At 54.2% G+C, this 27,248-nt stretch overlaps 1 protein-coding gene across 2 annotated transcripts in view; it reads right to left on the bottom strand.

Annotated features, from left to right (window-relative positions):
* The window catches only part of BAHD1 (bromo adjacent homology domain containing 1), a 36,227-nt gene extending 9,740 nt beyond the window's left edge, over positions 1–26,487 (bottom strand). Inside the window, exon 1 of one of the 2 annotated variants that reach the window (XM_049785165.1) lies at positions 26,436–26,487. In XM_049785165.1, coding sequence (XP_049641122.1) covers positions 26,436–26,453 — 18 coding nt within the window. In that variant the 5' untranslated portion in view covers positions 26,454–26,487. Of the gene's footprint in view, positions 1–13,381; positions 13,403–26,435 lie in introns of those variants that run through there. The other variant, XM_049785166.1, reaches the window with a different exon arrangement.
* Between the last annotated feature and the right edge of the window lie 761 nt (positions 26,488–27,248).

Raw genomic sequence — 27,248 nt, 5'->3', positions numbered from 1 at the left:
CTTCCAATCAGGTGTATGTAAACACCACAGAGAGGGATGCAAGTTCCACAAGCACTGCAACTAGAAAGATGAGCAAGCATCATAGCCAAAACGTGTGAAGCACCACAGCCAACCCCCAGCAAGCAGCACAATCACATCGCATGTGCTTCAATCAAGAGGGTGATTTCCAGAATCTGATGTTCCATCCCCAGAAAGCATCACAGCTGACAATCTGCCCAACACCTGGCGTCAGAAAGATGGTTCAGATGACCGGGGCAAAAGCTCTGCCTACGAGAGCTCTGGGTTCAGTCCCCCTCACCACGAGGTCAGCCTCCTGTCTGCCTGGCATCACTGCATGTGGCTCCCAAACCAACTTAACAGAAACATGAGCAGAGTAGCCAGGCCTGAGTGCACCCTGTTGCAGCAATGGACCATCACAATATCAACAAAGAGAGGGGGTGAATGAATGAAAGAGGGACACTTCTTCATGAGGACTGACTTTCTTGCACATCTATCAGAAAACCACAGAAACTCAAAGACAGGTTCTTGTTCAATAAGTGAGTTGTGGGGCCGGCATGGTGGCGCTAGAGGTAAGGTGTCTACCTTGCCAGCGCTAGCCTAGGACGGACCACAGTTGGATCGCCTGGCGTCCCATATGGTCCCCCAAGCCAGGAGCGACTTCTGAGTGCATAAGCAGGAGTAACCCCTGAGCATCACCGGGTGTGGCCCAAAAAGCCAAAAAAAAAAAAGTGAGTTGTTAAAATTGGGGGGCGGGGGCGCAAGGGTAACACCCAGCAGTACACAGGACACCATATGGATGCTGGGGATAGAACCAGGGTTGTCAATATGAAAAGCAAGTGCCCTGCACGTTGTACCATCTCACCAGCCTTAGTTGATGTTTTGGGGGACTTGGGGGGTTTGTTTTGGGGTCATACCTGGCAGTGTTCAAAGATTACTCCTGGCTCTGCACTCAGGAATTATCCCTGGCAGTGCACAGGGGACTGACTATATGAAATGTGCAAAGCAGGAGCCCTACCTGCTTATACTATCTCTCCAGCCCCCTGTCCCAAGCTGATGCTATTTTACAGAAAAATGGAGAGATGGCACTGCTGAAATTTCCATGAAATACCAGTAAAGATGCAGCTGGTATCTCTTGAATCCCCAAAGGCTAGTAAAGTGAAAAGAGCAAAATCTTTTGAGTCCAGCAGACCTGGACTGAACTGCCAGCTCTGCCTTCCAGGGGCAACTTACCCAACTGTTCTCAACTTTCAAGCGCTCATCTCAAACAACTACAGCAGTGTGGCTCAATGGCTACATGCTGCATTACAGGCACGAGACTGTGAGGTCCTTGCATGCCGAGTGATCCCCTCCAGTAAATAAGTGCAGCCCTTGCTGCATATGCCCTCATCAAGTTTATGTGAGCACAATGGACCCCCTCCCGACAAAGCCCCAAACCAATGTCCTCATGACAACAAAAGGGAAGAAAAACTATATAAAGCAAGGCCAGGGGTACAGCTTAATGATAGAGATATGCCTTGCACATGTGAGGCTCTGGGTTCCACCAACATCAAAACCAAAAAATACAATCAAATCGAAATTTAAAAATTAATTAAGAAGTAAATCAGTATGTCGTGCCAGAAGAAAACTTGATGGGGACAGAGAGAGTACAGTAGGCACAGTGCCAGCCTTGCATGCAGCAGACCAAGGTTCAACCCCCAGCATCCTCTATGTCACCCGGGCCTGCCAGGAGTGATCCTTGACTACAGAGTCAGGAGAAAAGAGTCAGCCCTGAGCAGTGCCTGCTATGACCCCCAAACAAACAAAAACACCGAAGGAACCAACTCTGAGAGGGGCACTGAGAAAGGCATGAGTCACCCTGTAGCAATCAGGTTAGCTGAGCCCTCTAAGAGGCAAGACAAGAGCACCTGCCTTTCCCAGGGCCCTAGAGGCTGAGAAAAGCTGTTTTGTGCCATGAGAAATTCAAAAACCAACCAGCACCTGCACACTGCCCCGACTGCAGCCTACTGATACCATCCACATGTCCTCCTTTGGGGACACTAACAAGTTGTTCTTTCCTCATGCAGACCCAAGTGTGGGGTGAGCTGTGCGGGTACAGTTCACACCCCAGGAAGATCAGGGGCAAAAGCTGCATCACCATAGACCCCCAAAACAGCACCTGCTACTTCTCAGAAACAGTGCTTCAGGGGCCGGAGAGATAGCACAGCAGTAAGGTGTCTGCCTTCCAGGCAGAAGATCGGTGGTTCGAATCCTGGCATCCCATATGGTCCCTGAGCATGCCAGGAGCAATTTCTGAATATAGAGCCAGGAATAGCTCCTGAGCACTGCTGGGTATGACCCTAAAACAAAAACAAACAAACAAACAAACAAACAAAAAAAAGAAACAGTGCTCTGGTTTCTGAGTGCCAGCTGTGGGGCACAGCCATCATCAAAAGGCACTGGATAGGCCCTTAATTGGCTCTTGCGGGGGCGGGGGCAGCAGGCTACAAGCACCAGAGCGGAGCATAGTATCCATCCAAAGGGAACCCACTTCTGGTAGAGCTCTCAGGAGCCCAGAGTGGTGGCAGCAGCCTTGTTCCCCACATTGGTCAGCCGGGCCCCATAGCTAGGCCCTATATCCGCTACTCTGATCCACTCTCTATCCTAGAACAACAGCTTGGTCATACACAAGTGTTCGCCACCTCCCCTGACTTCTAGCTCCAGAGACTTCCTCTTGTAAAGGAAACCTCAGCAGGGTGAATTTTCTAACTATAAAGAGAACCCCTACACATTTATATTAAAATTACAATGAAGGGGCCAGAGAGATAGCACAGCAGTAGGGCATTTGCCTTGCATGCAGTTGATTCAGGATGGATGGTGATTTGAATCCCAGCATCTCATATGGTCGGTCCCCCCATATGGTCGGTCCCCTGAGCCAGCCCAGGAGTAACCACCCCTGAGAGCGTCGGGTGTGACCCAAAAACCAGAAGAAAAAAAAAGAGGAAGGAAGGAAGGAAGGAAGGAAGGAAGGAAGGAAGGAAGGAAGGAAGGAAGGAAGGAAGGAAGGAAGGAAGGAAGGAAGGAAGGAAGGGAGGGAGGGAGGGAGGGAGGGAGGGAGGGAGGGAGGGAGGGAGGGAAGAAGGGAGGGGGGAGGAAGGGAGGGGGGAGGGAGGGAAGGAGGGAGGGAGGGACAATGAAGACCGCTGAAGAGTACAAAGGTTAAAGGCACTTATCCTGTATGCAGCCAAACCTGGTCTGATCCTCAACACCACAAATAGGTCTCAAAGAAGAGGACAACTGTAACTTACCCAGACTCACTCTTTTGACTCCATAGATAAGTACTCGAGGCTGGGGGCGTGGGATGAGGAAGCTGAACTAAGTCTCCCACAGTTCTTGTCCCCTCAGACTCCATTATGCCTCACTGGGACAGAAGCAAATTGATTTCTGGAGCTGAACTCATTTGTTTTGGCCTGTAACCATGGAGGAGAAATAAATCAGGAAAAGGGTCCAGGGACGGGACTGAGCAGTAGATCCTTGCAGGCGTGAGGCCTCAGTTTGGGCCTTCCATGACAAAAGTAGACAAAAGACCTCAAAAAACAGTAATAACATGGACAGGAAACGCCCAAACTCAGCAACAGGTCCACAGCAAAACCAGGAGGAAAACTTACGTTACTGATGCACCATTCTTCAAAAACACAACAGGGCACAAGTTTCCTCTGGGCTCCCAGCCCCGGAGTGGCAATGAATCTGGGTTAGTTCAACCACCAGGACACTCCAGGAACCACCAACATCTTAGATTTCTAAAATGACCTGTCAAGGCTAGAGGTGCCATCTCTTGTCCAAGAGAGAGGAAACTGGGCAGTGGGCCAGGATGGCAGCTCTGTCCTCCACAAATGCTGACCTCAGAAGTAGACCCAAAACCTGCCACTCTCCTCACATTCTCCAAGCAGGACAGAACCACAAGGCTGAGACTTTCGGGAACCCAACCCAATTCACACCTAAGTACCATTCCTGGGACACAACTTCTGTAGAGACAGGGTTCTCTGTCTTCCTAGTCTCCGAAGGGGACTCTGAGTTTTTCCAATGGAGCTGGCAATATAGTACAGTGGGCAGGACACTTTGTTGCACATGGCCAACATGGGCTTGATCCTCAGCATCCCAAATGGTCCCCCAAACACCACCAAGAGTGATTCCTGTGTGCAAAGCCTGGGTATGCCCCCCCAAAAATACTTTTTTGAATGGTAGAGCACTTCTCCTTGCATACTGTGGTCCAATTCCCAGCACTACTACAGAAGTGATCCCTAAGCACAGAGCCAGAAATATGCCCTAAACACTGTCAGGTGAAAACCAAAAGCAATCACAAAAACCAAATGAATAAAGTTCTGGCTGCCAACCTGCCTACTGCCATATAATAGTTGTATATTCAACTGACTATTGTGCCTAGGACAAGAAATTATTTTGTTTATTTGGGGGACACACCTACCTAGCAGTGTTCAGGGGACTACATAGGGGACTACGGACCAAACTGGGTGGGCCAAGTATAAGCAGATGCCTTACCTGCTGCACTATGGCTCCAGTGCCTAGGACATGAAATTCTGACACCCAAATCCTCCCACATCCCCAAGCTAACTTTATCACAGTTCAATAGACTTCAGACAGTTTCTCATATTTACAAAGCACAAGTCTCTTATATTACACCACCATTTTTTTGTTTTTGTTTTTGTTTTTTGGGTCACACCCAGCAGCGCTCAGGGATTACTCCTGGCTCTGTGCTCAGAAATCGCTCCTGGCAGGCTCGGGGAAACCATATGGGATGCCGGGATTCGAACCACCATCCTTCGCATGCCTTACCTTCATGCTATCTCTCCGGCACCCCATACACCACCATTTTCTTTTTTTCTTTTTTTGTTTTTTCTGGTCCACACTTGGTGGTGCTTAGGGGTTACTCCTGGCTCTGTGCTCAGAAAGCACTCCTGGCAGGCCGGGGAACCATATGGGATGCTGCTCAAACCCGGATCCATCCCGGGTCAGCCACATGCAAGGCAAATGCCCTACCACTGTGCTATCACTCTGGCTCCTACAGCCCCATTTTCTTCTCTCAACCTGCCCAGCTATTTCAGAAAAATATTATACTCCTTCCACTTCTTACTGCAAACCACGAAACGAGCAATTGTGGCACCAGAAGTACACTTGTTTCAAGTCAAAGAATGTGGCAGATATTAAGGTGAATTCAGCAGCCAAGAACCAGAGTTTGTGTTTTAGGCCTCCAGATTCCTTAGTGTTCAGGATAGTGAATTCCAGGCTCACCACAGAGGCTTTTAGTCTAACAGGAAACATTCTAGTCCAGCACTATTGTGCCTGGCACATCCTCTAAGGCCAACTCATTCAACATCTCCGTTACCCATATAACCACCAGGAAGGTGGATTCTCATCCCATGGAAACCCAGAGGAAAGAGGACCAGATTGGTGACAAAACAAAACCTGCAACACTTTAGAGTAGTGGTGGGGTCATGCATGTAGGGTCTCAGCAAAACTCACTCCTATACTGCAACGCAGGGAGCGATTGGATCACAGACAGACATACTCGCAAACAACTCACAAGCTGAATCTAGTTTTTCTGTGTTGTATCCACGGCTGGCATTCACAATTATTCGTCATTATTTTTATTACTAGCCTTAAAAAAGTACTTTTTACCTAATTTCTCACCACAAAGGAACTGAAGATTATAATATATATATATATATATACTCCAATTAAAATGTATCTGTGGGCTAGCCAGAGAATATAATCTTATTAGTCATTTCTACAGTGAAGCCTCCTCAAAGTTTCCAATAAACCTTTACACTTTTGAAACAAAATCATGTTGTAGCCCAGAAAGTGTGATGGATTCCAAAGATACATTGTCTGAATTTTACACCAAATCCTGAAAAGGGATCTTCAGACTGTCCCAAACAACTCTCTCAGATCAACTCTCCTTCCTTCAGCCCAATCTCCAATGATGACTGAATTCTAGGAATCACATTCCAAACAAACCACCTTCTTCACAGGTCAGGACACATTCCTTAACTGTCCCACTGCTATCTTTCCTCTGAAGATCACCTCCGACTCACTTCATCAATTTTATGCTTCTTTTCTACACTCTGTCCAAATTGTATGAGCCCCTCCAGCACACAGCAGTGAAAACACCCCACCCCACCCCACCAGAAGGGTCTGCCAACCCTGATAGAATGGAGGTGACTTCCTTCCTGGCAAACCTAACAGAATATCGGAGTGGCATGTAGCACTCCACTATCTGTCAAGGTTGGAGGTGATGGCTCAAAAGGCTGCGTGCATAATTTTGCATGAGAAAAGTTTGATTCCTGGCATCACATGATTCCCCCTGGGCAGGAGGGATCCAAAAGCTGGAAGTAGCTTCAGAACACCAAAAGCTGTGGTCCAAAACCCTCCAAAAGGCTCAACTGATATAATTCAACTCTAAACCACTTGGCAAGGTGTTAACAGGACTAAAAAGCCAACTTCCAACCCAAAAAACATTTTAGATAGAACTAGAGTTGAAGACAGTCTCAGGATAGGTCCACCTCTCTCCTCTGCAGGCAAGAACAGGAAAGAGCAGCATTCTAAAGGGGGGGGGGGCGGAAGTGGGGGTGGGGCACGCACAGCCTCTGCAGATAGAACAGAGCAATCTATACCATTCCAGGGAAGATTCTGGAATCATGACAAGCATCCATTCATCCTACAGCCTTAATTGGGATCAAGATCTCCAAGTACCTCAGACTCCGCAGTTCATTAGAAAAGAAGCATCACTCCAAACACTGAACCCAGCAACTGAGAGGAATCACCTGCCATTTTTCACTTTAGGTCACTTGGCCATGACACCTTGGAAAAAATAAGCACCCTGTCAAAATGTGGAGAGGCTGAGATAAACCCATTCTTCCACTCCTGGCAAGTTAGGCCTGCGAGGCTCTCAAGAACAATGTTTTTGGTCTTCTTTGCGTGCTGCTGAATCAGGGGAATAACTGATCATTCTGCAGGTGTTTCCCTCTGGGAAAATGGAATCTGGATGACACTCCTTTCCAGCACAAAGTTCTGCTTGTGACTGCCCTGAAGCCTGCCCACCAAACCCACAGTTCTCTGACCGCCGCCTGCTACACCGGGCTTACTCAACCTGCATGCCTTCTGGACCTTGCTTCCTTCCTCTAGCTCCCATCCTACCAACTGGCCACCTAGTTTTGAGCTGTAGCCTCCCACTCGTGATATTTTTCACTATGACCCCTTTTACCTTTCAGGGTGAGAAAAGCCATTTCAAACCATGTCCCCTAGGAGAAGATATCAACAACCCCCCTCTCTGACACACACACACTCATATTTTCTCTCTCTCTCTCTCTCTCTCTCTCTCTCTCTCTCTCTCTCTCTCTCTCTCTCTCTCTCTCTCTCTCTCTCTCTCTCTCTCTCTCTCTCTCTCTCTCTCTCTCTCTCTCTCTCTCTCTCTCTCTCTCTCTCTCTCTCCTCTCTCTCTCATCTCTCTCTCTCTCTCTCTCTCTCTCTCTCTCTCTCTCTCTCTCTCTCTCTCTCTCTCTCTCTCTCTCTCTCTCTCTCTCTCTCTCTCTCTCTCTCTCTCTCTCTCTCTCTCTCTCTCTCTCTCTCTCTCTCTCTCTCTCTCTCTCTCTCTCTCTCTCTCTCTCTCTCTCTCTCTCTCTCTCGGCTGAGCTGGTGCTCGGCAGATCTGCAGAGCCGGCTCAGTGGAGCGAGGGTACTTGTGGGGCCTTCAGGCCCCGAGCAGGCTGTCTGCAGACTCACACTGCTGCTGCTCTTCCTCCTCCTCCTCCTCCTCCTCCTCCTCCTCCTCCTCCTCCTGTGAGCAGGTTTACTGCTCATTAGTGGCTGCGGTACCAGGAGGTGGAGAGGGGAAACAGAAAGGAGCTGAAATACAAACCACTTCGTTTTATTCCAGCTAGGGGCCTCCCATAATCCATCAGGATTCCAACGTGTGGGACCTCCCTTAGTCCCCGTCCTGGAGAAGTCAAAGCAGCCCCAAGTGTGAGGAGCTGGGAAAATCTCAGGACACCAGGCTTCGGGTGTCTCTGATTATTTCTAATCCCCTGCTACTCTGGACTATTCACAGCATTTTCTGTCTTTTCAGGTTCACAGGCACTTCTAGTCAAGGCTGAGGCCATGGAGAGCAGGTGTGCTGGGGCTGCCCCCCAGAAAGGCCACACTCTGTCCTCGTCCCTCCACAATGGTATGTGCACAAAGGAAATGAGTCTTGCCAGACAGTGGGAGCAGATTCCCATAAATCAGGGGTCTCAAATTCGAGGGCCTCCGTACGTTTTGTGGCCCTGCTTGTTTTGTCTTGTTTGAGTTGTTTGGGTCACACCCCGCAATGTTCAAGGCTTACTACGACTTTGCACTCAAGGATCACCCGACTTTGCCTCCTGTGGCCCCCAGGTAAATTGAGTTGGGCCAGGGTAGCGTTGCTTATGTAAAAGGCTTCCCCACTGCTTTATTTACGTTCTTCACAGCCCATTCATAAAAAGGAGACCCTTTAATGCTGGGCTGTTCATATGATGCTCCATAAGCCCAGCAGCTTGACTTCAACACAAGCTAAGTCTCAACTCCAAGAGACTTCTTTCCTTAAATTTTTTTTAATTCTTTCTAATGACTCACCTTACGACAGCGACAGGGCGCTGACGCCAGATGTTGCTGAAGCAAGGCCAAGAGGAATAAGAACAGATAAAATGAAAACACAAAATGCTCCAGAATGCTGGAACAGAGAAGTGGGGAAGAATGAAAATATACTGAAAATCCCCAAAGAACTCCAATGTGAAGTACAAATGTTAAGGTGCTGAATTCCTTCCAGGTTTACCACAATGTCCTTTCTGGATATTAAATGCTCACCCAACTTTTTTGTTTGTTTATTTCTGGGCCACACTTGGCAGCACTCAGGGGTTACTCCTGGCTCTGCACTCAGAAATCACTCCTGACAAGCATGGGGGACCACATGGGATGCCGGGAATCTAACCCGGGTATTGTTCTGGCCCCGCTCTCCTAACTTTTAAGTCTAAATAACAGGTGTGGAAGATTTTTTTTTCCCCTTTAAATCCCAACAGTAGAGGGTCCTTTCTATAATTTTTAATTTGTAGTGCAGATATATTTTAAAAGCAAGACTTTGCTTCTTCATAAAAGTATCCCAGAGGCTAGTGATTGCAAAAGGGGCACAACTTGCCCAGGGTAAAATTCGGGCGAATCCCAGAATAGGGAAGAGCTGTGTCAACCTGGCACAGTGTTCAGGACCAACCTGAACACTGAACATACCCCAGAAGAAGCCTTCTGAGGCATCTTGTCTCTGAATAGAGAAGCATGAAGAGAGTAGTAAGGATTTTTTTAATTGATGGGGGGGGGGAGCGTTCTGCATTGCCATGGCAACTGTGAGGGGTGGCCTTCCCGCTTGCAAGGGAAATGCTGGTCCATTAATCATCAAACTGGGGCACAAAAGGGAGGTTCGGGGAACAGGAATGAATGTAGGATTAATTTTTTCACTGTCTAGACTCAAGCCGGTCAGCCATCCTCATTTCCATTTCCCCCATGGTCCAAGGTAGATGGCAAACAAGAAGGGACGTTCTGTGAGAGCTGGAACCATCACTGTCCTTTACCAATGGTCATGTGTGTGGCTGGACCCTAAATCCACTGTACCCCTTCCAGGCACCTTTTCCAACCCTAGTACCAAAGTCCCATGTACAGGCCAGATCTAAAAGTCTTTCCCTTTCCTGTTCTCAGAACGGTGTTTTCTCCCTCATTTACACCCAGGATTGAAAAAGAGATAAAACACATGGATTCATTTAGCCTGGACAACAAGAAAAATTGCATAAGAGCAGCAAAGTCGGGTGGGGAACACAGCCTGGTTGGGCAGGAGGAAAACAGGATTACAGCCCTTTCCCAGCTCATGGCTGTAAGACACGGTGTGCACAATCCACAGGACATTCTTAACCAGTCAGAACGTGAGAAATAACAAGCCAGGGGCCGGCGAGATAGCATGGAGGTAAGGCGTTTGCCTTCCATGCAGAAGGACAGTGGTTCGAATCCCGGTATCCCATATGGTCCCCCATGCCTACCAGGGACGATTTCTGAGCATAGAGCCAGGAGTAACCCCTGAGCGTGCCGGGTGTGACCCAAAAACCAAAAAAAAAAAAAAAAAAAAAGAAATAACAAGCCAAATGCCATTTGCTCTCCATGCTAACGAGACCTCAAAATACTCAACCAGTGTGCCTTTGGCAGAAAAAGTCAGAAACTACTAAGGATTCCATACTGTGTGTTTGGGAAATAAGGGAGTCTCCCCAGTTCCCACCCAATTGAGCATTGTAACAGAAATTCCAGAATATTTATGCAGACATAGAAGCTGAATAGTCATACTGCACCTGACCTTAAGATGGAATTCTCTTAATTTCCAGCCTACAAAACCGGTCAAGAAGTCACCATGTTAAAAATCCCAGGGTCACCACCTCAGTGGCAAGCAAAGTTAGCTTGAGTGACAGTGAGACGAAGAGTGACTTGTGTCTGGGCTTGGAGGGGAGGAAAGCAACAGACTGGGGAAAGCAAAAGGAGTACGTAAATAGCAGGAGAATTGCTCATACATGGCTGGGGAGCCACAGAGGGAAAGCACAGGTGAAATTGTGGGAGATGGGGGACCATGGCGAGTGTAGACAGGGGAGTGGGTAGCGGAAGGAGTGCTTCAAGAAGAGCCACCCAGCAGCTGAGCAGAGACTGGATAAACCAAAAGAATCAGAGTAAGCAACAGGGAAAGGAAGGCTGCGAGTTCACTAGAGGCCTGATGTGGACTGAGCAACAGAAAGGAGGAAAAGGAGGGAGACGCCCAGAAGGGAGAACCTTTTCACTGGCTCCCTCACCAGGGCAAAACCTCCTGAACACCTGGCTGAATGACAGGAGGCTCCTGCTAGATAAGAGCCTGTCACTGTTTGCATAAATCTTATTATATTTCAGTAGCCAGACCACTTTCCCTTCCGCCTACTGCTGAAGGAAATAGACACAGTGTAGCCGCAGAGAATGCACCGAGGTGCTGGGATTCTTCTTCATTCTCTGCATCTTAGACCTACAATTAGATTTTTTTTCCCTCCAGAACAAACTTCAGTATCCTGCATGAGCTAATACCACCCTTTCCCACAAGCCTCAACTCCATCCAGGCTGGGGTCTAGATCCTCCCCGGGAGCTACCTGGGGTGGCCATGAATTCATTCCATGTCCAACCGAAGTCAAGGCTGGAAGGCCCCTGTTCCAGGTAGGAATACTAACAACCTGAGGTTGTTTGGGGATAGTTCATTACCTCCCACCTGAGGTAAGGCTGGAGACTAGAAATATTCAGCCAAAGCTCATAATCTATAGTCCAAATCTCTGGTCTTTGTGGTCTCAACTCTTCTATCAGGTATGGGCTCCCATCCCGGGCAGAGTAACTTTGAGCCAATTCTTATAAATAGAAAATTAGGGGGCCAGAGTGATGGTACAGTAGTAGGGCATTTGCCTTGCATGCAGGACAGTGGTTCAAATACTGGCATTCCATATGGTCCCCCCTGCCTGCCAGGAGCGATTTCTGAGCATAGAGCCAGGAGTAACCCCTGAGCGCCGATGGGTGTGACCCAAAAACCAAAAGGAAAAAGAAAAAGCAAAAAAGAAAATCAGCATCCACTTCAGACCAGGCTACAGGGGGCTCAGGAGCCTTCCTAGCTGAAAAGCCAATGGCCTGTAGTTGGTCAAGAACAGAGGTGTCTCTTTAGGACAGGACAGGTGGTCTCTCTAGGATCCTTCCCACCCACCACCCATTTTGAAGAGGAAAACATAGATGGAAAGAAATAAAAGTCCCTCAAGAAACACAAAGGAAAAGAGCTGGAAACTGTTGGGAATTTAATCATTAAGTTCCTGCCTGGGTTTATAAACCAGTTTCTCATTTCCTTAGGTGGGGAAGGTGCCTGGGTCAAGAAAAGTGCTGATGGTATTAGGGCCGGAGCTAACGTGCATTTGGGTAAAGGGTGCATGCATCTCCTGGTCACCAATCCAGCTGGTCTTCTGGATTCTAAAGACAGTCAGTGGAGAGAGAGGTCCTTAGGGTGAGAGGAAACCCGTGCCTGCCTCTGTGCCTGCCTGCTCGGCCAATCAAGGCCCCTGGTTCCTGGAAGGCTTTCCAGAGCGGCTCACTAGACTTGCCTTCTTCAGGGGACCAACAGCCGAGAGGAGGAGGAGGAGGAGGAGAAGGAGGAGGAGGAGGAGGAGGAGGAGGAGGAGGAGGAGGAGGAGGAGGAGGAGGAGGAGGAGGAGGAGGAGGAGGAGGAGGAGGAGGAGGAGGAGGAGGAGAGCAAGGGAGGCCGGCCCCACCATGTGCACACATACACCCTACCACCTCTCTCCTCTGCCTGGGCAGGTCGACCGACCCCACTCTCCCCCCACTCTCCCGCGGGCTGTTGCCGCGGCTCTTCCCGGCCCCGCAAACGCTCCCTGGGGCAGAGTCCGGCCTGGCCACCGCCCCTCATCTCCGTCCCCGTTCCCGTCCCCGTCCTCGTCCTCTTCGGACCCGTCCCCCTCCCCGACGCCACCACCTGCGCCGGCTCGCTTCGGCGCTGCTGCCTGCCTTTGTCCGGAGCTCGGCGGGCCCCTCTGGGGGACACCGAGGGCCCCCCGAGGAAAGGTGCCCAGGCGTTGGTCTGGGCAGGGCCGGCAGGGGCCGGGCCGGGCCGGGCTGCGAGCGCGGGGTCCTACTGTCACTCGCAGGCGGCCTGACAACTTGCACGCCCGCGGCCACCATCGGCGTCCCCAGCGGGCCTCCCGCGCGCGGTGCGGTGCGGCGCGGCGCGGCCCACACTCGCTCCCCTGCGTCCTCGCCCTCGCCCTCCTCGGCGCCTCGCCTCCCTTCCCTTCCCTTCCCGAATCGCATCGCATCGCGTCGCGTCGCGTCGCGTCAGTCCCCGGCCCCCGAGCGCCCCAACCCAGCAGCCGAGCAAGCAAAGCGGCCAGCCGCCCAGCGCGGGAGAGGACGGAGGGCGCCCCCGCCCCGGCCCGCCGGAGCCTCCGCCTGCCGCCCCCGACCCGATCGGCCCGGCCCAGGCCCCGCGCCTCGCCTCGCCGCGCCTCGGCCCCGCGCCCGCCCGCCCGCCCGCCACTCGGTCCCGCGCGAGCCGGGCCCACCGCCCGCAGGAGAGCCGCCCCGGGCGCCGACACCCCGAGCGCGCGGGCTCCCCGATGGCGACGGCGACGGCGACGCCGGGCGGGCGGGAGCGATCGGGGCCGCACCTGCTCCGCGACGCCCGCCCGCCCGTCCGTCCGTCCGTCCGTCCGTCGGTCTGCCCGTCTGTCCGTCGGCCTGCCGGTCCGGCCGGCCCCTCCCCGCCCCGCCTCGAGCGGCTCACCGGACGCCGGCGGGCTGCGCTGCGTGCTCTGCGCGGCTGGGCCGGCCGGGCTCGGGCGCCCTGAGGCCCGGGCCGGCGGAACCCCCCGGGGGCGCCGCTCGCCTCCGCTCCCCTCCCGGGCTGCGCGCTGCTGCGTCAGCGCCTCCTCCGGGGGCCGCGGGCGGGCGGGCGGGGCGCCGGGGGCCGCGGGCCGAAGGGCGGGCGGGCGGGCGGGCGGGCGCGGAGGCCCGGGCGGGCGGCGGGCGGCGGGCGCGGGCGCGGGCGCGGGCTCCGGGCTGCGGCTCCGCTCCGCCGCGCTCTCGCTGCTCTCGCCCTCCTCGCGTCTGACCCCCGCAAACTCCCCGAGCGCGGAGCCTCCGCCGCCTCCTTCCTGCTTCCTCGTCCGCGGCCAATCGGCGGCGCGGTCCTGGGCCGGCGCGACCAATCGCGCGCCTCGCCCCGCCCCGCCGCCGCTCCGGCCAATCGGGACGCCGCCTGCCCCCGGCCGGCGGCCAATCAGAAGCGCGCGCCGCTCGGCCCCACGCAGGGGGCAGCACGAGGCGGGGGGCGGCGCGGGGGGGAGGGGAGGGGAGGGGAGGGGGCGGCGGGGCGGGGGCGGGGGCGGCCGCTTGGCGCGCCGCGGAGGACGGGGAGGCCTCGCACCCGGCGGCCACTGCCCGCCCCGCCGCGCCCCGCCCGGCCCCGCCGCCCCTCAGCATCCCTCCTGCTGCCCGGCACCCGCGGCGCCGACTCTTCTCGCAGCCCCTGCGCGAGGCTTCTGGAAGCGACGTCGGCGGCCTTCGGGCTGGGGGCCCGCGCCCAGCCCCGCGGAGAGGGACCCGGACTTCGCCCCGAGGGGCCCCCGATGCTCAGCAGCCCCCGGCCCGCCACGCCGCGTCGGCCTCTCCTCGGCCGCCCCGCCCGCGTCCTTCCCTCTCTCTCTCCCTCTCTCTCTCTCTCTGTCTCTCTCACTCTGTCTGTCTGACTCTGTCTCTCTGTCTGTCTCTCTCTGTCTCTGTCTCTCTCTGTCTCTGTCCCTCTGTGTCTGTCTCTGTCTCTCTCTTTGTCTCTGTCTGTCTCTGTGTCTCTGTCTCTGTCTCTCTCTTTGTCTCTGTCTCTCTCTGTCTCTGTCTCCTGCACCTACGACCTTCCCGCATCTTTTGGCCCCTTCCCCCTCTGTCTCTGTGTGTCTCTGTGTCTCTCAGGAGCCACCGGAGAGCCCGCCAAGGCCAGCCCTCGACAGCCGCTCCCACGCCACCGCCGCCTCGGGGCTCCTCAGCCTCAGCCTCGGCCTCCGCGAGGGGCCGGACCCCTGCCCGCCCGCCCGCCCTCCCTCCCCGGCGTCCACGACCCTCCCCGGCTCGGCCGGCCCCCCCGAGGCCGCCTGGCTCGTCTCACACCCACGGCCGCTCCGTCCGGGGGTCAGCGGGCGGTGGGCACCGCAGGCCGGGGCCGGCGCCGGGGAGGGCCTCCGGTGTGCACGTAGTAGGCGCGTCCGCCTGATGCCGGCCCCGCGAGGCGCCAGGGGCTGAGGAGCGGAGCGCGGGTCCCCGAGTCCCGGCCGGAGAGGGACAGAAGCACCTCAGGAGCCCCCCCCCAGCCCGGCCTACCCCCAGCTTCAAAACCCGAAGTGCTCCAGCTCCCACCTCTGCGAAGAAGCCCCGCCGTCAGCACCCGGCGAGCGCCTGACGGAGCCCGAGACTGGAGCCCGAGACTCGCCGTCCTACCTAGGCTGGGGGGACTTGGAAGGAGGGCCCCGGCCAGCGAGTGAGTGGAAGGCAGAAGCTAAGCCTGGCTCCAAACTTTTCCAGGGAGGACTGTCCCTTCTTGCTCTCTTCTCCCAACCTCAAGCAAAAATACCCTCAGCCCACCCAAGTAGAACACGAAAGGACGCCCCACACCGGCCCAGAGGTGGCCAGCGGTGCTTCCGCGACCACTGCACTAGCCCTACCTCCTACCTCTTCCCAAGACCCCTCCGAGACGAGTGGCCCAAGGTAACAGCGGCAGCAGTGGCTGGATGCAGGAGCTGGGCCGTCCCATCCCGGCAGCTCGGGGCCACTGCACAAGAGGGCATAGGGCTCCCGTCCATCCGCAGTCCAGCCTGTAGCCTGCACTGGCTGACCTTGGCCGCATGCCCACATGGGATCCAAGGAGAAAGGCGCCTCCTCCCAGGGAAGCAGACCCCCAGAGCCGGCCCAGGAAGGGAGATGGAACTAGACATTTCTCCACCACCAAGGAGGGAACATCTCGGTCTGTCCAGAGACGGAGTTGGGAGTTGTCTTTATTTGGGGACCCGATGGGAGGGAAGAAAGCAACACTGATAGGAGACGAGCAGAGCAGAGGGCTCATTCAGGAGCACCCGTGCCCCCCCCCACTTGCCCAGCCAGCCTGGCAGCCAGGGCAGTGTGCCTCCGGATTCCCCAGGAAGCCAATCGGGCTGGGGGGAGTCTTCTTGCCTACAGGAAGTGCTGATTCAGAGACACAGGCAGCCTAGGGGGTCCTTCACTGCCAACCCCCAGATCGACCTCTGTTCCCCCAACTTCTTCAAGCGGGTCAGCAGAACAACAACACCAGGGGTCAGGGACTAGCTCCGGCCTGTCCCTGTCCCCCAACAGAATGCTCAGCCTCTCCTATCCCAACTCAGGGACCTCTGGGGTGAGCTGGCGGTGTCCTTCCTTCCCAGCCCAGAGCCTCGCGTCCACAGACTGGGTTTTACCTCTGCCTGGTCCATCCTGTCCTTTAAGCCCCTCCAGCCTTTGCCAGCAAGAGTGCTCCTTTCCGATGAGGGAGGCAGCCCCGCCAAGAGGTGGGGGGCTTGTCACCTTTCCGCATACCCCACAGGGAGAAGGCTCCTTAGGGGAATCCAGGGCCACCCTGTTTTTTCCTTCAGGCTGGGGAGGGGGTCCGCCGCTTGGCCACACCCATCTTGTCCGGAAGGGTTAACTGCTTCCGAGCACGACAGCGGCCGAGGGGAGAAGCGAAGCTGGAGGAAGCCGGCTGGGTGGAGAGGAGCGAAAACGCGCCGCTCGCACACCCTTCCCCCACCAGCACTGCCAGACGGACAGCCCGGCCCCACCGCCCGCCCGCCGCAGTCACTGCAGACCTCAGGGCCCGGGGGCAGCCGCCTGGCACCGGGCAGGGCACCTGAGCAAGACTGCCTCGTCCCTGCGGTGGAAGACGGTGGCCGCTTCTCTCTTCTCGCTTCCTCCGTTCCAGGCCCCGGCCCTGGCTGTCCTGGGAGCCAGCCAGCTCTCAGAGTGCCCGGACTCTAGTGCTCCCAGAAGCACTGACCCCGGGAGTCACTTGGCCCCCAAGTCCCACTGTGTGTGTGTGTGTGTGTGAAAGAGAGAGGGGGGGAGAGGAGAGGAGAGAGAGATGGAGAGGGAGAGAGAGAAGAGAGAGAAGCCTGTGTGTGTGTGTGTGTGTGTGTGTGTGTGTGTGTGTGTGTGTGTGTGTGTGTGTGTGTGTGAAAGAGAGAGGGGGGGGGAGAGGAGAGGAGAGGAGAGAGAGATGGAGAGGGAGAGAGAGAAGAGAGAGAAGCCTGTGTGTGTGTGTGTGTGTGTGTGTGTGTGTGTGTGTGTGTGTGTGTGTGTGAAAGAGAGAGAGGGGGGGAGAGGAGAGGAGAGGAGAGAGAGATGGAGAGGGAGAGAGAGATGAGAGAGAGAAGCCTGTGTGGCCCCGAATCTGTCTAAGAAGGAGCAAGGGGAGCCTCCATGCACTCAAGACTTTGCAAGGGACACCTTGGCTAAGGCACTTTGTCCCAAGCCCCCATCTGTCCAGGGCTGGCCTCCAGCCTCCTGGCCAGGCCAGGCAGGGCCAGGGGAAATCTTTGCAGGCTGCCTGTTCGGGTCTTCTCTTCCCAGCACCCCCAATCCTACCCTCTTTGGGTGCTGGGCCTTCTTCCTCTTGGGGTGCCTGTGTACAGCGTCTACGACGGCAAAGGATGATCAGTATTGGGGTCTTCTCTTCCCAGCCCCCTAGCCCTACCCTCTTGGGGTCCTGGGCCTCCCCTCCCCTTGGGGTGCCCTCTCTGCCCGTCTCCAGCTGCAAAGGGCAGCCTAGTCTTTCCAGCCCGAGTCGGCGGGGCCTCTGGGATGCGCGGGGCCCCCTCGCCGGAGTCCCTTCAGCCCCCCGGAGAGGGTGGGGGTGGGCGCCTGGCTGAGCCGCCCCTCCCGCTCGAGGTCAGGTTTCAGGGTGGGGGCACCTGCTCTCGCTCTGCCTCGGGCTCGGAGACTCCCGGGACGCGAAGGGGAAAGGGAGGAGGAGTCCGGGGAGGCGCAGAGTGGGGAGCAGCCGCCGACTCCCGCAGCCTCCCGGGGCCCTCGGCGGGTCGAGGCTGCCGAGGGCGGCGCTTGGGCTCCGCGTCCCCGTGCTCCCCAAGCCCCTCCGGCGGGAGGTCAGGCTCCTCCTCCTTTCTCCTTCCCCGGGGTGGGTGTGCGGCTGGGTGCGGGAAGTTCCAGATCACCTGCCGGCGGGGGGTGGGAGAGGGGCTGGGCTTGGGTGCCCCTCCCGGCGCCCCCAGCCCCGGAGCGCTTAGGACGCAGCTGCCCGAAGCTGCCCACGCGGCCCGGACACCCAGCACCCAGCGAGCCCCGGGCGGGGTGGCCAGGGGGCCCCTGGCAGAGGGCCCCGTCGGGGAGCCGAACTCCCGGGGTGGAGGGGAGGGCGAGGGAAGCCCAAGGGGAGGCCGCGTCGAACTTCCAGTAAGTGGCTGCTGGGGAGCAAAGCGAAGGGAGGCGGCCAGGTGGGCCCGGGCGCGTGCCAGGACGTCGGCAGCAGCGGGTGGGCCCTGCGGGCGCGGAGCTGGCCGTGGGGCCGCGGGACGAGTGACCAGAGTCGAGCGGCAGCGCTGTGACCTAGTCGGGGGAAGGGGGCCGGGTGTCAGGCCCGGCCGGCGAGGCTGGAGCCCGACTCCAGGCCCTCGGAAGGAAGCGCTGCCCGGGGAAAGGGCTTCACCCCCGGGCGTGGGGACACCGAGCACCCTGAGGCTGGAAGCAGGGCCCGCCGGGAGCCAGCGGCCACAGGCCACGCGTGTCCGTCGCTGCCGGATGGAACCGAGGAAGGAGCCGGGGACCGGGCGGGTGTGCCTCGGCAGAAGGGACGTTAGCCTTGGATCCCCGCCCGCCCGCCCGCCCGCCGGCCCGCCCTCCCCGTGGGGGCTGGGCAGGATCCCCGGGAAGGGATGGAAGGGAGGAAGGACCCGGCGCCGGCAGCTCCAGGCTCCTCTCCTGGGCACCCTGCCTTCCCAGAACCGGCGCCATTTCCTGACGCAACCACCAGCGCACACGGGAACCCAGCTGCACTTTCACCTTCCCGGTGGGTGCTCTGGCCCCATCCCCTGGGGATTAGAATTCCCAGGCAGCGGCTGGTCCTGGGAGCCGACGTCGGAGGGCCGTGGGGGGCTGCTGTCATCCTCGCCCCTAGAAGGGCCACAGCCTCTCCATGACACAACCCAGAACCGGAGAGCCAGGCTTAGGCAGGTTGGTACCCGGCCCACCGCACACCCCAGCCTGCCTGCCCGCCTTTCGGATCAGTAATGTGCCTCTGTCCAAGCCCACAACACCGCCTTCAGTTTGCCTGCAGGACCTTGCTCCTCTTTTGCATGTCCACTTGTTCCCCATTTGGTACCAGGATCACCCTGGGTTTGCTAGGATCATGAGGAGGCACGCAGAGGAGTGACATCAGCAAAGCTTTCGTCCAACAAGCCTTTTCTCACACCTGGAAGCAAATGATCTGCAACTTTCCTTTTCTTTTTTCTTTTTTTCTTTTCCAGTTTGTGGGCCACACCCAGTGGTGCTCAGGAGTTCCATCTGGCTCCGAGCTCAGAAGTCAGTCCCCTGAGCTGCTGGGGCACTATGTGCTTGTGCTGGAACTCAGCTCAGGCTCTTGCCTGCCACACAAGGTATGCATCCATGAAGCTCCCTCCCTGAAGCCCGCAGGCTTTTCTTTGGGGTCTCCAGCTTATGCCAGGCCCGTTCGTGTTTGTTCCCAGAGTGCCGGAATTCTCAGCCTCAAGCCTGGCTTCCTGTCATCAAGGCTCTCTTCGCTTTCTGAAACTGTTTCGTCTAGGTCTCTAGGATCTTCCCAATCTCTCCAACTCCGCCTTTGGCTGCCTGGTGTAGGGCACACTCCAAGACCAAGAGAGGGACAGAGTGCTTTTGTTTTTGTTTTCATTTAAGGGTCACACTGGGCAGTGCTCAGGGCTTACTCCGGCTCTGCTCAACGATCCCTCCTTGTAGTGCTCAGGGGACTAGACGCAAGTGCCAGGACTGGAACCTGGGCAAGTCCCCCTGATCCCAAAGAAACATCCTCATTCAGCCAGGCCATTGCCCCAGCTGCAGTCCTGCACAGAGATCCCAAACCTTAGAGCAGAACCCTCTCTCCTTAGAGCAGAATTGAGCAAGTGGATGCCTTCTGCCTAACAAATCGTCTCATGCAGTTCTGAAATTCTAGAGATTTCAATGAAAAGCAAGTCATCCTAGTGTCTTGAACCCTGGCTCAAAGTGTTTGGTAGCCCAACTACGGGTCCGGGTTGTGTTTCCAGTTATTCTCAACTAAATTTATGAAAAAAGACTGTTTTTGCTAAAATGAAAAAGAAATTTGAAACAAATGCATTTTCTCTTGAAAAATCAGAAGTCTGGTGCTGGAGCAATAGCACAGCAGTAAGGTGTTTGCCTTGCACACGGCAGGCCTGGATGGACCCAGGTTTGACCCTCAGCATCCCATATGGTCTTGTCAGGAGCAATTTCTGAGCGCAAGAGCCAGAAGTAACTGCTGAGCACCTCCAGGTGTGGCCCAAAAAAGTATGAAATCAGAAGCCTTCGCTGCCTTTGGCCCTCATTTCCACTTAGAAGCATAGTCTGGTGACACAGCAAATGCAGAACAACCCTGCTGCAGGGCACCTGGTCCCACCTTGCCTACTATGGTTATTTCTGAAACCTGGTTTCTTCTCAGCCCTGCTCTGCTGGAACCTGTCTCTTGCCCCAGGTATTTGTGAATCCTTAGAAAGGTACAATGCTGGGGCCAGGGAGATAGCAGAGCGGTAGGGCATTTACCTTGAAAGCAGCCAATCCAGGACCAACCTTGGTTTGAATCCCGGCGTCCCATATGGTCCCCCATGCCTGCCAGGAGCGATTTCTGTATTTTATTTTTGGGCCACACCGGTGACACTCAGGGGTTACTCCTGGCTATGCGCTCAGAAATCGGTCCTGGCTTGGGGGACCATATGGGACAATGGGGAATCGAACCACAGTCTGTCCCTGGCTAGCAAGGTCAAGACAGATACCTTACTGCTAGTGCCACTGCTCTAGGCCCTGCCAGGAGCAATTTCTGAGCACAGAGCCAGGAGTAACCCTGAACACTGCCAGCTGTGACCCTCCCCCCCAAAAAAGAAAGGTACAATGCTCCATGGAGCAGTCTGGAAATGAAGAACAAAATGTCCCCCATGGAGGGACAGTGAGATAGTACAATGGGGCAGAGCCCGGCCTTGCATGCACCTGATATGGGTTCAGTCCCTGGCACCCTATGTGGTTTTCCCAAGCACTGCCAAGAGTAATTCCTGAGTGCATAGTCAGGAGTAAGACTTGAGCAGTGCCCAGTGTGACCCAAAAACTTCAAGAAAGAAAAACAAGGGCCCGGAGAGATAGCACAGCGGCGTTTGCCTTGCAAGCAGCCGATCCAGGACCAAAGGTGGTTGGTTCGAATCCTGGTGTCCCATATGGTCCCCCATGCCTGCCAGGAGCTATTTCTGAGCAGACAGCCAGGAGTAACCCCTGAGCACCGCCGTGTGTGGCCCAAAAACCAAAAAATAAAAAATAAATTCTCCCTGGTCTAGGGTCTGTGGGTCATTTCTGAGAATGTGGCATAAAGCCTGGGCTGCCTAATGTCTTCTGATGACCTGATTTTGGATTATTTAAAAGCAACTGAGTAGGGCCCGGAGAGATAGCACAGTGGTGCTTGCCTTGCAAGCAGCCGATCCAGAACCTAAGGTGGTTGGTTCGAATCCCGGTGTCCCATATGGTCCCCCGTGCCTGCCAGGAGCTATTTCTGAGTAGACAGCCAGGAGTAACCCCTGAGCACCGCCGGGTGTGACCCAAAAACCAAAAAAAAAAAAAAAAAAAAAAAAGCAACTGAGTAGGGCCGGAGAGATGGCATGGAGGTAAGGTGTTTGCCTTGCATGCAGAGGGAAAATGGTTTGAATCCCAGCATCCCATGTGGTCCCCTGAGCCTGCCAGGAGCAATTTCTGAGCATAGAGCCAGAAGGAAGGACTGCTGGTCCATGTAATGATCCTGAGTTGGGCACTTCAGACCTCCACTTCTTGTTATTGTTTAGGGGCCATACACAGTGAGGCTTTGACTTTACACCTGTTTCTATGTTCAGGGGTCATTCTAGGTAGTACTTGAGGGGACCAAATGGGGTGTTAGGGATTGAACTGGATTGACTTGCATACAAGGCAAGTGTCTTACCCCTGGACTAGATCTTTGGCCCATGAATTTCAACTTTGGGGCTAAAGCGTTCTTCATTGTAATTCCTTCCTTTCTTCCTTCCTCCTCCCTCCTCCCTCCCTCCCTTCCTTCCTTCCTTCTTCCTTCTTTCTTCCTGGTTAACCTGCTGTGTTATTGTTCCACTTCCCAGACTGGAATCAGTTAAAACCTGTCTTGGAAGAACAGCCTTCTTGTTTAGGAATCCTGGTTTTAGACCATCTTAAAACATGCAAAGTAATGGGTCAGGAATGATAGCCCAGCATAGGGTGTTTGCCTTGCATGTGGCCAACCTGGGTTCGATCCCTGGGACCCCATATGGTCCCTGAGCCTTCCAGGAATAATTTCTGGGTGCAAAACCAAAAGTAACCCAGGAGTAGCACCACCCACTGGTGTGGCCTAAAAATAACACAATCATGCAAAGTGCTTACAACTATGCCCACTCCTAGCAAGTGCCCCCAAGCCTTAGAAATCCTTTATCTATTTATCCTGAGGTTCTTCCAGGCCTGCTCATCCACTATCTCCCATCTGAAGTCCTTCTGTGGAGTCTATAACTGTAATCTGCCCATGTAGGCTTCTTTAGGCTGGAAACCTCCCTTGGCAGCATCTGAAGGAAGAGTCAGCCTCCTTCCCAGAAACTTCCCAGAAACTCACCCTGTTGTCTTACCTCGCTGTGTCACCACAGTAAGGACGCACTGTCCCCCACAGGCTGACTGTCATAGATGATGCCTCTTGCACCATCTATTACCTTCTTTGCTGCACTCCCTCAGTAAATCCACAAGAGGTGGAGCCAAGGCCTCCCACTCAAGTTTGGGCCACAAGTCCTCAGGTCCTAAGTCACCCGAGTGCCACTAGACACTGGCATGAATTGGAAGGTGACATCTACAGTATAGCATGGCTTCTGACTGCAGGAAGCTTCCACTCTACCCAATAAAGAGACTACAGGCCCAGCCAGGACTGAACAGACAGAGACAGGAGCAGAAGACAGGTCGCCCAGGCTCAAGCAAGGCCTGACCCTATGCTTCCCCTCTGGTTTGTGAATATACTTTTTTTTTTTTAAGTAATGAATATACTTCTTTTCCCAAGTCTTACAAGAGCATTTGTGGGACCAAGGAGATAACTCAAAGGGTTGAGCATGTCTTAGCAGCAGGTGTGAGACCCAGGCTTGATTACAGCACTTCAGATTCCCACGAGCACTCCTGGAGCAATCTCTGAGCACAAAGCACGTGTATATGATGAGGAAGGGGTGCTGGAGTGATAGTACATTAGGTAGGACATAGGTAGGGCAGGGGCCCGAGCGATAGCACAACAGCGGAGTATCTGCTTTGCACGCAGCTGACCCAGGACAGACCCTGATTTGGTTCCTGGCATCCCATCCTGAGTCTGCCAGGAGTGATTTCTGAGCACAGAGACAGGAGTAACCCCTGAGTGCTGGGAGAAAGGACCCAAAAAAGAGTTTTTTTAAAAAACCACAGTAGGTATGGCATTTGCCTTGCACACTACCAAATGGGGTTCAATTCCCAGAATCACATATGGTCTCCCATGCGCTGCCAGGAGTGATTCTTTTTCTCAGGGGTTACTCCTGGCTATGCTCACAGCATCTCGGGGGATCATATGGGACATCAGGCGCGTGCAAGGCAAACGCCCTACTTGCTGTGCTATCGCTCTGGCTCCAAGAGTGATTCTTTTTTTTTTTGTTTTTGTTTTTTTGGGGGGGTCACACCTGGCAGCGTTCAGGGGTTACTCCTGGCTCCACGTTCAGAAATCGCTCCTGGCAGGCTCTGGGGACCATATGGGATGCCGGGATTCGACCCAATGACCTTCTGCATGAAAGGCTACCTTACCTTTATGCTATCTCTCCACCCCCTCCCCAGGAATGATTCTTAAGCTGAGTCAGGTATAAGCTCTGAGCACCTCTGGCTGTGCTCCCATGGCCCCAAAATAAATTATGTGCTCTCTTTTAAGGTTCAATCAGGGGGCTGGAGAGATAGCATGAAGGTAGGGCATTTGCCTTGCATGCAGAAGGACAGTGGTTCAAATCCCACATCCCATTTGGTCCCCTGAGCCTGCCAGGAGAGATTTCTGGGCTTAGAACCAGGAGTAACCCCTGAGTGCAGCTGGGTGTGACCCAAAAATAACAACAACAACAACAACAACAACAAAATAAAAAGACTCGATCAGTCTTATAAAATAGATACTTTGGGGCCAGAGTGATACCCTGGAAGGCAGACAGATGGTGGTTCGAATCCAGGCATCCCATATGGTCCCCTGTGCTTGCCAAGGGCAATTTCTGAGCATAGAGCCAGGAGTGACCCCTGAGAGCTGCCGGGTGTGACCCAAAAACCAAAAAAATAATATAATAAAATAGATACTTTGAATCTATTTACCAATCAGAAAATGAAGGCACAGAGAGTCCTAGAGGTTTTTTTTTTTCCTAAACTGGGGGTTCGGATTCCTGTATGCCCCCCTTTATTGTTCCTCCTTCAATTAGTTCCTAAAGGAGTATCGCCAACCAAGTGTCTAGACTAAACTTTCCAGATTATCACTTAGCCTGTTTATTTGGATTTTATACATGAAGTTAGAGTGAGCAACTGACTGGGGGCACAGTGTTGCAAGCATACGGTCCTTGTCCTTTCTTAAAAAGAATACTGTTTTTGCAAAGCTTCATCTCAAGTCCCCTTTCTCTGTCCTCTGCAAGCATTCTGATACAGAAGTGACAATGTGGTCTTTCAGGAACTCAGATACACTTCAACCAACTTTCTAGTACAGGCAAACCCAGAGTTTCACCATGTTTCAATTTGTGGGAAAAGATATCCAATTCCGGGCCGGAGAGATAGCATGGAGGTAAGGTGTTTGCCTTTCATGCGGGAGGTCATCGGTTCGAATCCCAGCGTCCCATATGGTCCCCCGTACCTGCCAGGAGCAATTTCTGAGCCTGGAGCCAGGAATAACCCCTGAGCACTGCCGGGTGTGACCCAAAAACCACAAAAAAAAAAAAAAAAAAAAAAAGATATCCAATTCCTCCCACCCAGTTTTAAGAAGTAGGAACCTGCAAGTCATCCTGGCCACCTCCTTCCCCTTTGCACAGCCACCACCCAAATCTAATCCTTCACGACAGCATGGCAGTGTCATTCGTCCCTGTTCCTGGTATCGCCTATTCCCCATCCACCACTCCCAGCTCTCCCCCAGGTGCCTCCCCTTCAGCTCTGTCCCACCACCCCCTCTCAGCTCTTCTGTCACATGTGCAGAGGGCCCTTTACCAAACCGATAGTAGATAGTGGTCTCTATCACCCTCTTGCTTAAACCCTTCTCTTTTTTTTTGGGGGGGGTGGTCACACCCAGGAATTATTCCTGGCTCCAGGCAGGCATGGGGGAAACATGTGGGATGCCGGGATTCAAACCACCATCTGTCCTGGGTCGGCTGCATGCAAGGCAAATGCCCTATTGCTATGCTATCTCTCTGGCCCCTGCGTAAACTCTTCTGTGGCTCCTGCTGGATGTTAGGAGAAAGATGTGACTCTAGGCTGTCCCAGAGTAGAAGCTCTCTGATCGACCTCACCTACAGTAGTCACACTCTTGAACCTGCCAGCTCCCACTTCCCTCCTCAGACGCCCTGGAGCTGCCCAGGTTCCTGAGTGAAAAACAGGCTCTCTCCCCAGTGTGGTGAAGGTGAGAACTGAGTCTGCCCCAGTCCTACTGTCTCCCCACTCCCTGCTGGAGGAGAACTTGCACACTGTATCTCAGGAACAGCTTGGCATGGTGCGTGAATATATAAATGACTGTTTGAGACCTTAAGCCAGAGACAGTAGCTCTGATGGCCTTGCACGGTGATCAGTATACCGAATCGCGTAACTATCTCTGTAGCCACCCTTCCTGCTCGGTATTCTCAGAATCATTTCTTCTAGCCTCGTTTGCCTGCATTCATTCAGGAGCCATCTGCACAATGTTGTCTTGTCTCAGTTCCCAGTGTTTGTTGGCGTTTGTGGTATTCTTTTCTTTAATACTTACTGGCTCGTTCAATTCTACACTTGATCTTAGCCCGAAGACCAAGAAATGATGGCTCATTCAATTCTAGATTACAAGTAGCACAGTGGGAAGGCATTTGCCTGGCACACGGCTGACCCAGGAGGACCCAGGTTCAATCCTCAGCATCCCATATAGATCCCCCGAGCCTGCCAGGAGTGATTTCTGAGCACAGAGCCAGGAGTAACCCCCAAGCGCTGCTGGGTGTGACCCAAAAGCCAAAAACCAAACCAAAAGAAAACAAAACAAAAAACCCCACAAAAACAAACAAAGTAAAAATCCAATTCTAAAAAAAAAGGGCTCGGAGAGATAGCACAGCGGCGTTTGCCTTGCAAGCAGCCGACCCAGGACCAAAGGTGGTTGGTTCGAATCCCGGTGTCCCATATGGTCCCCCGTGCCTGCCAGGAGCTATTTCTGAGCAGACAGCCAGGAGTAACCCCTGAGCACCGCCGGGTGTGGCCCCCCAAAAAAAAAATCCAATTCTAGATTACAATAATTATGGCTTCCAAAGCACTGGACCCTGGAAGCTGGAGCAATAGTGTAGTATAGAGAGGGTAGGGCAGCGGACCACCTGAAATGCAGCTGGCATAGGTCCTGTCCCCAGCACCCCAGAGGTCTCCCTGTGCAGCACTAGGAATAATCCTTGAGCACTGAGCCTGGAATAAGTCATGTGCATCGCTGGGTGTGCCACCCTCACCTGAAAGAAAGAAAAAAAAATCAAACAATAAAGAAAGGACTAACAGCAAAAAAGCCAGAGTCTGTGATCTCAGAACCCTGCTCCTTTAGCTGCAGCTGAAAACATGGCAGCTGTTAGTTCCAGACAGAATCTTGGAATTTCTCTTGCCCACTTCCGGGGCTTCCCAGGCAAATCTATCCTTGAAATCGCAGTTCCATCTGATATTATTTAGATAAGGACACTAGAGGGCCTCGGAAGAGAGGTGATTCAGATGATTTCCCCCTCCTCCATTCCCCCCCACAGGGCACACTTCATCATGCAAGTATTTATAGGGTGAGTACCTCTGTTACCCCAAGCTTAATGCGGGGGCTGCCCCAGAGTTCCGGTGAGCTGAACTCCTACTGGGTCTTAACGACTAGATCATCTTAGAATCAATGCTTGGGCATCTTTGAAAGAATCCCTTTTGGGATGGAGCAATAGCACAGTGGTAGGGCATTTGCCTTGCATGCAGCCAACACAGGACAGATCCCAGTTCAATTCCCGGCATCCCATATGGTCCCCCACCCCCACCTGGAGCATGCCAGGAGCAATTTCTGAGCTCAGAGCAAGGAGTAACTCCTGAGCACCGCCCAGTTTGACCCCCAAAAAACAAACCAAAACAACAAAGAAAGAAGAAAAGAGAGAGAATGAAAAGAAAGAAAGAAAGAA

The sequence above is a fragment of the Suncus etruscus genome, chromosome 12, assembly GCF_024139225.1.
Source record: "Suncus etruscus isolate mSunEtr1 chromosome 12, mSunEtr1.pri.cur, whole genome shotgun sequence".
Lineage (NCBI taxonomy): Eukaryota > Metazoa > Chordata > Mammalia > Eulipotyphla > Soricidae > Suncus > Suncus etruscus.
Note: the sequence above shows the minus strand (reverse complement) of the source record. Positions and strands in the feature narration are given on the sequence as shown.